General features: G+C 42.9%; 1 protein-coding gene across 2 annotated transcripts in view; it reads left to right on the top strand.

Moving 5' to 3' along the window:
• Window positions 1-13427, top strand: part of dip2bb (disco-interacting protein 2 homolog Bb) — a 42497-nt gene that overhangs the window by 14152 nt on the left and 14918 nt on the right. For both annotated transcript variants that reach the window (XM_079578745.1, XM_079578744.1), the window contains exons 2-12: window positions 5302-5376; window positions 5598-5753; window positions 8920-9045; window positions 9122-9210; window positions 10162-10390; window positions 10473-10628; window positions 11159-11278; window positions 11447-11644; window positions 12842-12933; window positions 13094-13204; window positions 13275-13398. In XM_079578745.1, coding sequence (XP_079434871.1) covers window positions 5302-5376; window positions 5598-5753; window positions 8920-9045; window positions 9122-9210; window positions 10162-10390; window positions 10473-10628; window positions 11159-11278; window positions 11447-11644; window positions 12842-12933; window positions 13094-13204; window positions 13275-13398 — 1476 coding nt within the window. The remainder of the gene's footprint in view (window positions 1-5301; window positions 5377-5597; window positions 5754-8919; window positions 9046-9121; window positions 9211-10161; window positions 10391-10472; window positions 10629-11158; window positions 11279-11446; window positions 11645-12841; window positions 12934-13093; window positions 13205-13274; window positions 13399-13427) is intronic.

The raw sequence follows: 13427 nt of genomic DNA, 5'->3' as shown, positions 1-13427 counted from the left end.
TCGTGCAAAGGAAAGTGTGTGAATAAATCATTCATCTACAACACTAGAATCAATATTTGCTTTGAACACGTTTACTTACAGTATCTGGGGCCCACAGATATGTCGCGTTTATGATGGAAGAACAGTTGGGCAGTGAGTTCTAGATGAAATACTCTTCACATTTGTCCTTGAAAGCGCCTCTTTTCTCCGTCTTCACTGTGAGCTCTGACTGTTGACTCATGCAGCTCCCAGCTCAAACGCACTGCAGCGGGGCTAGCGTTTGAGGAAAGCCCTGTCAGGGATGAAAGATTGGTCTTGGACGGAGTGACTTCATTCTTCCTGACAGAAAACATGCTTCTGTTTCTGGGTGAGAGAAGGAGGCGGACATATTGGACCAACTGTGTGTGTGTATTGTGTAAGTAATGACGGATTTTTACCCTTACAGAATCCAAGGCACCAGCTGATTTCTTTGCCAATATCACCTAAAGGAGAAGAGGATTTGCAGTGATGATGACCCTGTGATGAAAGGACATCCACGTTTAAATGAGTAACAGTGAGGGAAGCGGACTGTAGACAGAGCTGGCAGTGAACAGTTTGAATGTGATGATTCAGAAGGATGTTTGTTGAGCAGGTGAGAGTATAACAGGATTTGTTGGACAGGAAAGCTGGTTTGGCATGTAACTCTATAATGTCTACCAAAACATTTCATTGCACAGGAGCACACACATCAGCGAGGGCCGTGTTACTTTCACTACCTCATTTGTGCTGGAGCTGTTGCTGTCTAAAGTGCACATCTGATTTTTTTATCATGCTAATTTATGCAGTTTGGAGTGGAAACTATTTTATTTTCAGCTAATGCTAGTCTGGAGAAAGTGCTTGTAGCCATTCTATTATTCAATTGTACAAACAAAAGGGTGTTTGCAGCTGCCAATCCTAATACAAGGTTACTCTATTTGTGCCTTCACTATTTTATCCAATGTTACCAATAGTCTGCAGTAAATAATTTCTGCATTTACAGTTTTTTTTTGTTTTTTTTAAAAGAAATTGCAAATTGCTTCACATCTAAACAGTTCCGGGTTCGACCCATGGGCAGATGGGACGGGCCCTTATACTGTGTGGCGTTGCATATACTCCCTGTGCCGGGTTCGACCCATGGGCAGATGGGACGGGCTCTTATACTGTGTGGCGTTGCATGTTCTCCCTGTGCCTGCATAGGTGTCCTCCGGTTTCCCCTACCACTAAAAACATGTACAATAGGCCACAATGAATGAGCGCTTGCCTGTGTGAGCGAGTGGTGGTGATTACGCCATTGGCCTCCCCCCAGGGGCGCTTTGAGAAACCTGGCAACACATTCTTGTAAAGCGTAGTACAAGTGTAAGCCATTTTGAGTCAGCAAATTCCCATGAGCCTGTAATAATGGATTTTCGAATCTGAATATTTCTTCCAAAACAACAGTTGTGTGACCTTTTCTTGGCTACAGATTGAACATGTGTTTGGCTCATTTTCGTAGCAGGTGTCAACAATTGTTTTCCTGAGAGCAAATAAAGCATTCTGGGAAATTACGGGCGAGGGTAAGGTGCGGGTCAGCGGCTAATTACTCTTCTGGACCAGCGCCTTGGGGAGAGAACAAGAAATAGGAAGAAAAAAACGGTCTGTAGTTGTAATAATAATGATGGTGAGAGAAGAGAGAAAGAGACACAGTGGAGCTTCCCTGTGTTTCTGTAGAACGAGCCTGGGACTTTACTAATTGTGGAAGAGTTTGCTGAGGCATTATGACTGTGACATTGCAATGAAACAATCTCTGGAATAGTTGGATTGTGGGTTAAGTATTCCATGATGTCGTGTCACCCTTGGAAAATTGGTTTGAATTACTTGGAGTGTTTACACGTTAGGGCTGAAAGAACGTTACCGTATCGATATCGAGATGTGAACATTCAAGATGTTAATATCAAAAAAGCAAGACATAAACGATACAGATTCTCATCAATAAAACTGAACTCTTCTATTCACCAAACCCGTAGTTATATCGTATCAATATCGAGATATGAAATTTTGTCCATATCGTTCAGTCCTAGCGTCAAAGTTATTTTTCAATTTGACTCCAAGTACCTGATTTATTATACTTTGTCCTAACCTGGCTAACGCCATGCTGCTGTGTGCGCTCGAATTATTTCGAACTGCACAACAGCCTGGGGACCATGGCCCAAATTTTCCGGTGGATTTGGGAACCAATCACAGAGCGAGGAGGGACGCAAGACGATGACGCGCTATTCGATATACGGAAGCTTGTAGTTTATTTACGGATAAATAAATAAAAAGTTTATTTACGGATCCAACATGACAGCAGCAGACGCGACGCTATTTTTCGATCAAGCTTTAGATCTTGTTCTAAATAATTTAGCTCAAAAGTTTACAGCGGGAACGTCATACGTCGTCTCATACGATGATACGATTGGCCATGGCTACGTGCAGACGCATGATAGACTTTTTTTTTTTTTAAATCGCCCAATAAACGACTATGGACGGTCGTAAACCACACCTCTCCTACGAGAAAATGAATTGGTGGTCCCCAGACTAAATATCACTTGTGATTTTAGTCTGGTGTTAGCCAGGCTAGCTTTTTCCCGTGTCAAGTATTAAATGCATGTTTTCAAACAATGAAGTCAAAATCTTAAGTTGTGGTGCATTCTTTTTCCTAACTTTCCTAAAGCATTTTTAAATCCCAATTCTTCCCATTTTTACAATTACAATTATCTTATTCTATAATAAGGGACATATTGCATGTTTTTTTTATGAACAGAGGCTATAGTTTTAATCATCATTTTCCTAAGTTAGCTCAATCTTACCCTTGTTTTGACCAAATTGCGTCTGATTTTTGTTGAAAGTTGACTCTTGCCTCAGTGGGCTGTTCTCTACAGTGCAGAGACGTGCGGAATATGGAAATGTACTTATCTCTATGTTCCTTAGAGTTGGTTATGTTTAATGTATTCAGCTGTATCCATAAAAGAGCAATAGTTTTATGACATTCATTTTTTTCATATCAGGAGCCCATCAAAATGCCTTTATAGATTATTACCAAGTTTATTGGTTTCATAATATAACGCAGTACGATGCTGCGCTCTATAAATCTCAAATATTTCCACCACGACTCTTCTCATTTCCTCTGGGCTGCTTCTATGGCCTTCACGTCTGTGCTTCCTTTTTGGACCAAACGCATTTAGAAAAAAAAAGCATCTGAATTTGAAATCATCCAGATGGAAGAGTGATTACGCGGAGATTCGTTTGTAATGCCCGACCGTGCCCCCTCCCCCCTTTAGCTTTTCTCTGCAGTAAAAAACGCAGCTTCACATGAGCTAAAAATACATCATGTGACTGAGCGCGAACAACTCTGCCGTTCATGCATTAGTTATGGACACGTTAGCTGCTAAATAGCCACAGTATTGGTCGGATCGCTCTGAGGGATGTGCTATTCTCGTGTCTGCAGCGTGTTAGTAGCAGGTTCAGTTTTTTTCCTCACGTGATGGAGGCAAACTGCTGCGTGTGCACCAAGGATGTGAGTCTGCGGATTCGATAGCAGAGGAGAGTGTTGATGTGTAGCAGGATGTGGCAGGTTAAAGGCAATTCCAGATGTGTGGCTCACATTGCTCTCCAAAATGATATTCCACTTTTTGAAATCATTAACAATGGCAAACTGAAGCATACTTTATTGTACTCCAGGGCAGCAAAAACATGTACAATAGGGTCCCCTCTGAGGCCGGACTCCGCTCAGAAAGAGATTGTGAATCGCAGCGGGCATATAAATCAATGGTTATCGAGCATTTTGGGATGCAATCTCCAAAATCCCCAGACCTACAACATGGGGACCCCCACTACTGTAAAATATAATTAGTATTTATCAATTATTATTAATTTAAGGAACAGGCCGCCATTTTTCCCATACTGAGCTATGTTCTTACCAGAGCTTAGACAAGTTGATGCAGACCTGGAGAGGAGGAGAGGCTAAATGCTAGCAACATCTTTGGTCTTTTTGCGAGACTGAGCGCACGCATAAAGACCAGACAGGTACGCATCAACTCGTCTAAGCTCAGGTAAGAACATAGCTCTGTATGGAGAAAATGGTGGCCTGTTCCTTTGAGGTGCAAAACAGCTAAAATCTTGTTTAGCCATGTTTGTTCAGATATGCTTTAATATTTAAATATACACTTCTGAAGTATCTTGCCCAATGACAAAACGGTAGATCGAGAGTTGAACCATCAGCATTAGCAGAAGCATAACTTATCCACCAGTGTTTACGGTCACTGCGTCGCGTGGTGATAGTTCAAATGTCGAAGTGTCTGGAAAGGGAAGTATGTTTATTTCTCCTTGAGCTGAGGTTGCGACTTGATGATATTCTATGTTGAACTGGGATTGAAGCAGATCTATGTGGGATATTGTGCCTCTAAATGGCAGCCCTACGAAGTGAAATGTCGCCTGATCACGTTTAAAAATGACCGTGTAGTGGAGTAACACTGTACTTGACGCAGCTGAATCATTTAAAAAGCCTTGCGCCGGCAGCAGGGGCAGACGTGCAGAAAGTGCAGCCTCAGTTGGTTTATAGACAGTGTGTGACAGCTCTGTCCTCAGTGGAGTCCTGCGGCTCCGATGGGACACAGAAGGGCCGAAGGCAGGGGGCGAGAGGGACCCGGCTCCTCTCTGTATTTTATCCCTACTCTGTCTGTTTTCATCCCCAGACCTTTGTTGTCATCTATTCTTCACTGCATATTTTTATGTAGGGCTGCGGTTGGATTTCTGTCACAAGATTCTGTGAAACAAGCAACAAAATTAATACGTAAAATGGTGTCTTTTTAAAATAAACGATGTGGATGAAAAACCCTTTGCGATGCATTATGTCATCGTCCCACTCATCTCTGTATGTTACTGATTCATGCACTGCCCACGCTCCTCTGTGCTTCTCCTTTTAGCTCTGTTTTGTTTTTCTCTCAAAGCTGGAATCATATTAACTCTCTCTCCCGCTCTCGCTCTCCTGTGCACTGTGGGCGCCCATCTGCTGTTTTGTTCTTATGAGCAGATTGTAAACATTATCAGCCATTTTGTGTTTTTGAGTAAAAAATATCAAAGAAATCCCTAAGTGTGTTTATTCTTTGTACACAATGTCCTAAGATAAGATATTATTAAAAAATAATATTACCGCTGCACTGGTTCTCTCCTTTGTTCAGCCATCCAGCTTTGTGCACCATCCACCACAGATCTGTGTCTGTTTGCGCTAATGTAACACTGACCAGAACTGGAATGAGTGGCTGATATTTGTGTTTTCTTTCACAGGGGACATCACACAGAAGGGCTACGAAAAGAAAAGGACTAAACTCCTGGCACCATTCATCATTCAAGCTCCTCCAGGTGAGCAGCTTTTTTTTTCATTTGTGCTACTTATTATATTTGGAGCACAATAATGCAATCTGATATTAAAAGTAATCAACCTGAATGAAATGAGTGCTGCGCCATCCAGAGTCAGCCATATTTGAAGCCTAAAATTGCGATGTATTTGTTGGAAAATACATCACAATGATACATTTCCATGTCACCACTCCCTCTGTAACACCTGTGTTTTACCTTGACAGTGGCGCCTCCTCCTAAGAACGATGTGCAGCCTCCCGCCCCCAGCTCCTCCTCCTCAGGCCACGCCCCTCCTCCGTCGAACATGTCCAGGTACAGGGAGAAGCGCTCCCGGAGGTCGCACCGCAACGGAGGCACCCGGGACGACCGCTACAGATCAGGTCAGCGGCACAACTACGTCAACTCACACTGAGCTCCCGATGACAGGGGGGTTGTTGTTCCAGTGAGATTCAGTGGAGTCACTTTAGGGCAATAGGGGACTCAGCCGGAAACAACATTTAAATATGCTTAAGAAGAGGAACCGTGATCGTTTCCATTCAGCAAAACTATGAACTATTTATCAGGACCTGTTTTAAAGCCATGTTATATGTTGCGATTGCTAAGGCCCAGCTAGATGCCGGCAATGCTCTTTTGCTATTGTTATCAAAATACAGCATTTGCAAGAGGACCTGCGCAATACATAAATCTCATGCTTGGTTACTTGGCAGTCAAAGCGTCGTCCACTGGACTGAGTCGATAGACTGGATAGCCAGCCTCTCCTGCTTTCTATTCAAAAGCAGAAGCGTCTGGTTTGTCTACTCACAGCCAATCATTACCTGTTATGTTTTATATTACTCCAATCACAGATGCACATTTTGATTTAGCAGAAGATGACACATTTTCGTGTAATTTTTTTGAAAATTAGTACTGTTGCACACGGTGAGCCGCCATGTGTTGGTTAATCCACCAGTCAATTATAGATACAGATAGAGTTGCCACCCGTTGCTTGTAATATGGAATTGTTCTGTAAAAGGGAAAAGGCCGGGATGTTTTTGTCACAGAGCTGAGCCCAGCAGAGGCAGCGGGTCAGGGCTGGCATATCGCTCTAATCAGCGCAAAGGATTCTGGGCATTAACACAATCATTTTTAAACATAGGAGTTAATGAAATACTACCGAGTTATGGCAACAAATACAATTAAATTTACTCATATTACACATCCCAGACTTTGTTTAGAACATCTTATAAACCCCACCAAAATAGAGGAAATGGGACCTGATTTCTACAAAATTTCCCAGGGGGAAGACCTCTCTGTCAGGTAAATTTATTATTTTTGTTTTTAAACTTGTCTCAACTGCCATCTTGGTTGAGCACATGGTACGGCAGAAAGCGTCCCTTATTTGCCTGTGTTAAAGCAGTACTGAATAACTCATGCCCCTAGAGGCCATGAGCGCCACTGCAGGTGTCGTAGCATGTTTTTTTTTTACTAATTAATTGTCCGTGAGAGTAAATTCTACGCTGACAGAAAAGACAAAGGGAGAGAGGGATATTGTACATCCAATGACACAATTCACTCAAACTTGGCTGTAAATACTGTTTAAGTGGCGCTAGCCCACAGCTAGCTTTGCCTGTTAGCTTCTTCTTCGTGCTTCCATTAATGTGCATTGGGCCCTCCGACCTGGAGGCATCAAAGTTGCAATTGTGATTTTCTGGCTAGAGACACCAGGGGGAGATCAAAGACACCCCAATCATCCCATTAATCTCCCAGAGGGACTACGAAAAGAATGTATTAAGGTAAACAAGTTACTTAGTACTGCTTTAAGTGGCAACCCTCCCTTCAGAACTCATGAACATAACGCCGACCACCAGACTAAACATCTTTGTAAACAATTGGAAAAGCGTGTAGTCCGGCTGGCCAGGCTACTGAGCGTGAAGAATAAGCTGAAGATCGAAGCAAAAAGTCCTCAACTCAAACAACTAATTTCACTGGATTATACTTAAACTTAACTACAATGAAATGGGTGAAACCTTTTTTGCTACAGAAAAGCTCAAAGAATCAACTGTGCCAACACACGCTCCTGAGTGACCCACTGCTCGTTTCCGGTTCACCAGTTGGGAAGCTCTTTTCCTCTCGTCAGGTCTCCCTCTTCTTTCATGAGGCCCCCTCATTGTGGACCCCATCGTGAGGTCAGGGTGATGTCACTGTTCGGGCATGAGAACAGAGAATGGAGTTTTACTGATGACAGAAACCAGACACTAAAAAGGAAAAAAAAATAATAATGTCCACGTCTACACATCCTCCACAAAAACAGCAAGCGAAAGGCCAAGGGACTAATCCTGAGTCTGTTCGGAGTTTAGTGAAGATATGAGACAATTTCTTATCTCGAAAGATTTATGATGGAGTGGATTAAGGAGAGAAGATTATGTTTGTAGCTAAAGCTGAGAAGTGAAGAGATTTAAATGTAAAGAGTTGAGAGACACAGGGTAAAGAGAATAGGCCTTGAGATGATGAAGAGTGGATCAGAAAGAGTAAAAGACATTGGAAGTGATTTTTCAAGAACATTCTTCCCCTCAATGAAAAGCCCCTTGAAAGACAGAAAGAACATTATTCCTATAGCTGCCAGCAGGAGGAGATCCTGTCAAGATCTTCACCAGCTCTTTTGCCTGCATTTCATTGTTACTATTTAATTCTTACAGAGACATATTTTCAAATTATATAACATAAAATATCAAAGCTGAGACACCCAAATAAGGTTTTTAAGTCTTTTTTAATTCTCCATATGCATGAGATGCCCACTTTAAAGGACAACGGAGCACCTCTTTGTACCGGGAAAATCCTATCGGCAGCCTTTTTTCCACATCCTCTACTTAACAAGGCCTTCAACAGTCATATCTGCGTTATAAATTCCAGTATTGCATGACTTTTATGCACATTTCAGTTGCCGCATAGACATGTTCTACTGTCTTACGCTGGGCTGTAAAAAACAATGACCACACTGGCCCACAGGAGCATTTACAGGTGCTGCCCTCTGCGACGTAAAAAACCAGCACACATTAGTTTCACTGAAATACAGAGCGGCCATTTTACTGGTTTACAAACATCCCTATTGAACTGCAACATCATGACGGGCCTTATCTCCCTCAGACATGTGCGGCTCGTGGAGAGGGAGGGCGTGAGTAATTAGTTCATCTGGGTCCCGGGTTTTATGTAATCTCTGCTTTGCAACGGACCAGTGATTTATCAACGCGGTTTTGAATGGGAGCGGAGAGAAGTGACGTGTCAGTGAGTGGGCCTCGGCCACAGATGTTTGATATTGTACATGCTGTGTCTATGTTTAAGTCAATGTGGTGGTGGGAGCGACAGAGGGGGGGCAGTGTGAGAGTGTCCTTGTGTGGGCAACTAAATGCTCCACTTACCCTTGCTTTTATGTCAGTGAATAGTAGCTGTTTTTTGAGTATTGAGACATTATGTTTAGAACGGAGGTATTTCTCAGCTCATCGGAGGAATAAAACAATATCTAATGGCCGTATCACTTTAAGATATATATATTTATGATAATGATTGCAGATATCCACTCTGAGGCTGTGCAGGCGGCTCTGGCCAAACATAAAGAGGAGAAGATGGCACTGCCGATGCCCACGAAACGCCGCTCCACCTACGTCCAGTCCCCCATCAACACACGCACTCCTCCAGGTATTCTTAACAGGCACAATAGAGATGAGCTGCTGTTATGGAGCAATGATGACAGCGTTCTCCCTCTCGTCCCCAGACTCCTCCTCAGGTTCAGACGACGACTCCTCCAGCCGCAGACAGTCCTCAGGGGCTGCGCCGATGCCTCAGGTCCACCCCGGGCTCCAGGTGAGCTCTCTGCATAAACACAGTAACTACGTGGCCGTGTGTGTGATCAGCTACAGGCTGCGATCGCGGGTGTTTATGTGTCTCATTTGCACTGTCCAAATGAACAAATGCCACTTTCTGAGGACCGCGACTGGTTCGTGAGCGCAACACTACTGTCCTTTCATCGTGACTTTCCGGTGTTAGGCATTTGGCATAAGCAAGGTGTTTGGTCAGAAAAGAAGTAAAATGCAGCCGTTTTTTGCACCACTTTAGTGCGAACTAAAGTAACATAGTAAATCAGGCCTTTAGCGTCTAGTAGCACTGTATGTAAAGTCATGTTTTACGGTGTTGTATGCCTCTATTACACTGTAAATCCGCACCGAAGGCATTAATTTATGAATGAACATGGAATTATGTTTTAAAGGAACAGGCCACCATTTTTCCATTCTGAGATATGTTCTTACCTGAGCTCAGATGAGTTGATGCGTCTTTATGCGTGCGCTCAGTCACGCATGTTGTTAGCATTTAGCCTCTCCTCCTCTCCTCTATGGGGCCAAACAGGGGTGAAGTTAGAAGCGACCAAGCTCTTCCACGTTACCCCTATTTAAATATGGTTGCATGAAAAGTTACACGATTCAAGTATAGTCACACAAAATTAAACGTCCATTTTATAAGCGAATAAAAAGGGGGTACTATATTGTCAGGCGTAATAACACCTGAGGAGCACTTTGACATCCGCGCAGGAATAGCTTCAGAGGTCTTTAGGAGTGGAGATATTTAAATTAAAACATATTTTGAATTATTTCATACTTAATGCCTTCAATGAGACTTACACAATGTAAATAGTTTTGAAAATAGTAATGTTTGACTGGCTACTGACTACTTTGACAGCCACTGATCGAGTCCCTTACATTCGTGTAATGTGAGCCAAAATAAAACGCTTTTTTTTTTTTTCCGTCTTTTTCTTCTCAGTCCAGCCTCCAGGGTCCGGCTTCTTCACTGCAGAGTCCTGAAGCCTGGATAAACCGCTCGGTGCAGGGGTCGTCCACCTCCTCTTCGGCCTCCTCCACCATGTCGCACGGAGAGCCCAAACCCTCCGCTCAGGCGCAGCCCCAGTACAAGCCCCAGTATCAGCCGCTGTACCAGCCCAACGAGACCAACGCCCACGCCATCACCAACATGCTCGCCAACAGCAGGATCGGTGCGCTTTCATCGTTTACATTTGGGAACGGGAAGACGACATCATTTATATTCTTTTTCGCTGACTTTGATTTTGTTTTTAGCTCCACCTGCAAACAGCGCTCCACCTCCAGATGTTACCGCCGTATCTACCACCACCGCCACCACCAGAGGGCCTCGTGTCGACCTGCCCTCCAACGCCACGGTCCGGGGCATGAGCCGCAACCCGAGTCGCTCCAGTATGATGGAAACTGCGGACGGTAAAGACGCACAAACAAAGCAACATTTACTTTACTCTTTGACTCGAATTTCAACGTATTTTTAATCTAAATTCTTTCATTAACCAAATTTCACTACTTCTTTTCTTCTCAACCTTTGTATGTTTTTTGACCGGCTGATAGCGCGTGGTAATCTGCAGAGTAAGGATATTTATCATGTGTAATGTCAACAACCTCATGTCTCGGTCCCTTTCTTTTCCTATTGTTCGTCACGAATGCCTCAAAAAATATGATCAAAATTCACACCAAGAATGAATTTTCACCTAGACAAATACTTTCCCCCAATCACACCTTGGTATCTCTGTGTCCTCTTTTCAAAGTATGCTGCTGTTTATTCCCATCGAAAAATGTGTACGTTTTATGCAAAATAACTGGGATGAAGAGTAGCAGACTGTGTTAGGCTGGCCAGCGCAATATTGGTAAAAGGGTCTGACTGGCCAGGCTAATACTATGCTATGGGGATTTCTGACCACCTTTGGATTATTTAACTCTGTGCCTTTATTTTGTTACAGGAGTCCCTGTGAATAGTCGAGTGTCCACTAAAATCCAGCAGCTCCTAAACACGTTGAAACGGCCGAAACGACCCCCACTCAGTGAGTTCTTTACAGACGACTCTGAGGAGATTGTTGAAGGTGAGTGAGTGCGACAAATCGACATAAAACTCCTCTGTCAGTGACAAATCCAAATAGTCAAATAATGCTCAAAATTATATCTTGTTTTTATCTATTTAATGCTTCATCTATTTAACACGTTGGTTGTCTGGCCAAGTTAAATGCTAAGCCTTCCCCTCCCTCTCACAGTCCCACAGCCGGACCCGAATACACCAAAGCCCGAGGGCCGACAGATCATCCCGGTGAAGGGGGAGCCTCTTGGGGTAGTCAGTAACTGGCCCCCGGCTCTTCAGGCTGCTCTGGCTCGATGGGGCGCCACCCAGGGGAAGAGCCCAGCCCTGACAGCCCTGGACATCACTGGGAAACCAATGTACACCCTCACTTATGGTAAGGGGCGCGGGATATACGGATGGGATGTCTGCTTTGCCCATAACAGGGGTGTCCAAATCAGCTCACATCACTAAAGAGGTTTCATTTTAAATAATAAGAATAATGTATTAGTCTTGTATAGCACTTTTCCAGACGCTCAAAGTCACTGAACAATTAGTTGCATTATTCCTTTTATTGTGCGATACAGCTGGCGTTATTGTTCCAAGCCTAAATAAAGGTGTGGGTGCACCCAGTTGATGGCCATGCTGTACACACTTCAATATTTGACCCATGATAAAAAAGAATAAAAGGTTATATATTTTTGGAAACTTTATGGCATATAATCAATGAGATAAAACATTTACTTCCATTTGCCCTCGTCATTTGGTAAAAATGTGCAATTATACCATTTTTCCATTAGAATAAACCTGCAGTTCTCATCATCGTTACGGTGACTCCATGAAACGCATGACACGTGTTTCATTGACTTTTTTGATTGGAACGACCAAATGGAGTTTTGGCAAAATTTAAAAAAAATCCGCCAAGCTGCGCATTTTGCTCCCTATATAAATGTTATTATCGCTATTATCACACTTTTTTTCCTTTTTTTTTTTTTTTTTTTACATATTTGAGCAAATGGAAACATTGTTTTTTCTGATCGCTTATTTTATAAGTTTTCCAAAAAAATCCATGAAAATCCGGCAAAATTACATTAGTGAACCGGATTAATATTTCATACTAGAAAAACGTCTTGTTTGGAAACCACTGTAATATAACATTGCCCTATATAAATAACAAATTACAATGTATATTCTATTTAATGCTTTGGTAACACTTTGTTTTACACTACCTTGATACATTGTAACACAATTTAGTACAGTTTAATTTGCTTTGTAGCAATCTGTAATAACTTGTACCTATGAAGTATTTACACAGTGGAATAATGTGTATTAGTATTTTGCAGGTACATGATGCAATAAGACATATGACCTTACAAAGCACATTACACTATACTAAATTTGACAGGTACAATGTATCAAGGGTAGTGTAAAAAAAAGTGTTACCAATGCTTTTGACTACAAACCAGCCAGACTCAATGTTCCTAAACGTCTTCTCTGTAGGCACCACCTAACTTTGGGCTTTCTACAAACACATTTCTTTATTTAGTCACTGGCCCTGTTGACTGTTAGCGTCTCCGTCTCGTCTGTTTTGTAGGAAAGCTGTGGAGTCGCAGTGTGAAGTTGGCTTATACTCTCCTCCACAAACTGGGCACAAAGAATGAGCAGATTCTCAAACCTGGTGATCGGGTAAGAGAGCAGACACTGAGAACAAATGGACGACCGCAGGAGGGAGTCACAATACAAATCTAACTGATCCCACAATCAACGGACAATCTGTTCATTTGGCCCGACGAATATCGATAACTTGAAAGAAGCAAATGGAAAATGGTGTTGTTTTTGCCTGTAGGTGGCGCTGGTGTACCCTAACAGCGACCCTGGCATGTTCTGGGTGGCGTTCTATGGCTGCCTATTGGCTGAAGTCATACCTGTGCCAATCGAGGTCCCACTGTCTCGAAAGGTCAGTATCAGTACAGGCTTACAGTGAGAGGCCATGGGCGTGCTACTTATATACTTTTATGTTCTTCCAGGACGCAGGTATCAGTCAGCTGGGCTTCCTCCTCGGCAGCTGCAGTGTTGGTTTGGCTTTGACCAGTGAGATCTGTCTGAAGGGTCTGCCCAAAACCCCCACGGGAGAAATACTGCAATTCAAAGGTACGTCTACATTATTAAAAAAAGAAAAA

Source organism: Gobius niger (genome assembly GCF_951799975.1).
Source record: "Gobius niger genome assembly, chromosome: 20".
In the NCBI taxonomy this organism is placed as follows: Eukaryota; Metazoa; Chordata; class Actinopteri; order Gobiiformes; family Gobiidae; genus Gobius; species Gobius niger.
The sequence above is the reverse complement of the archived record's forward strand: the minus strand, read 5'-3'. Positions and strand labels throughout refer to the sequence as shown.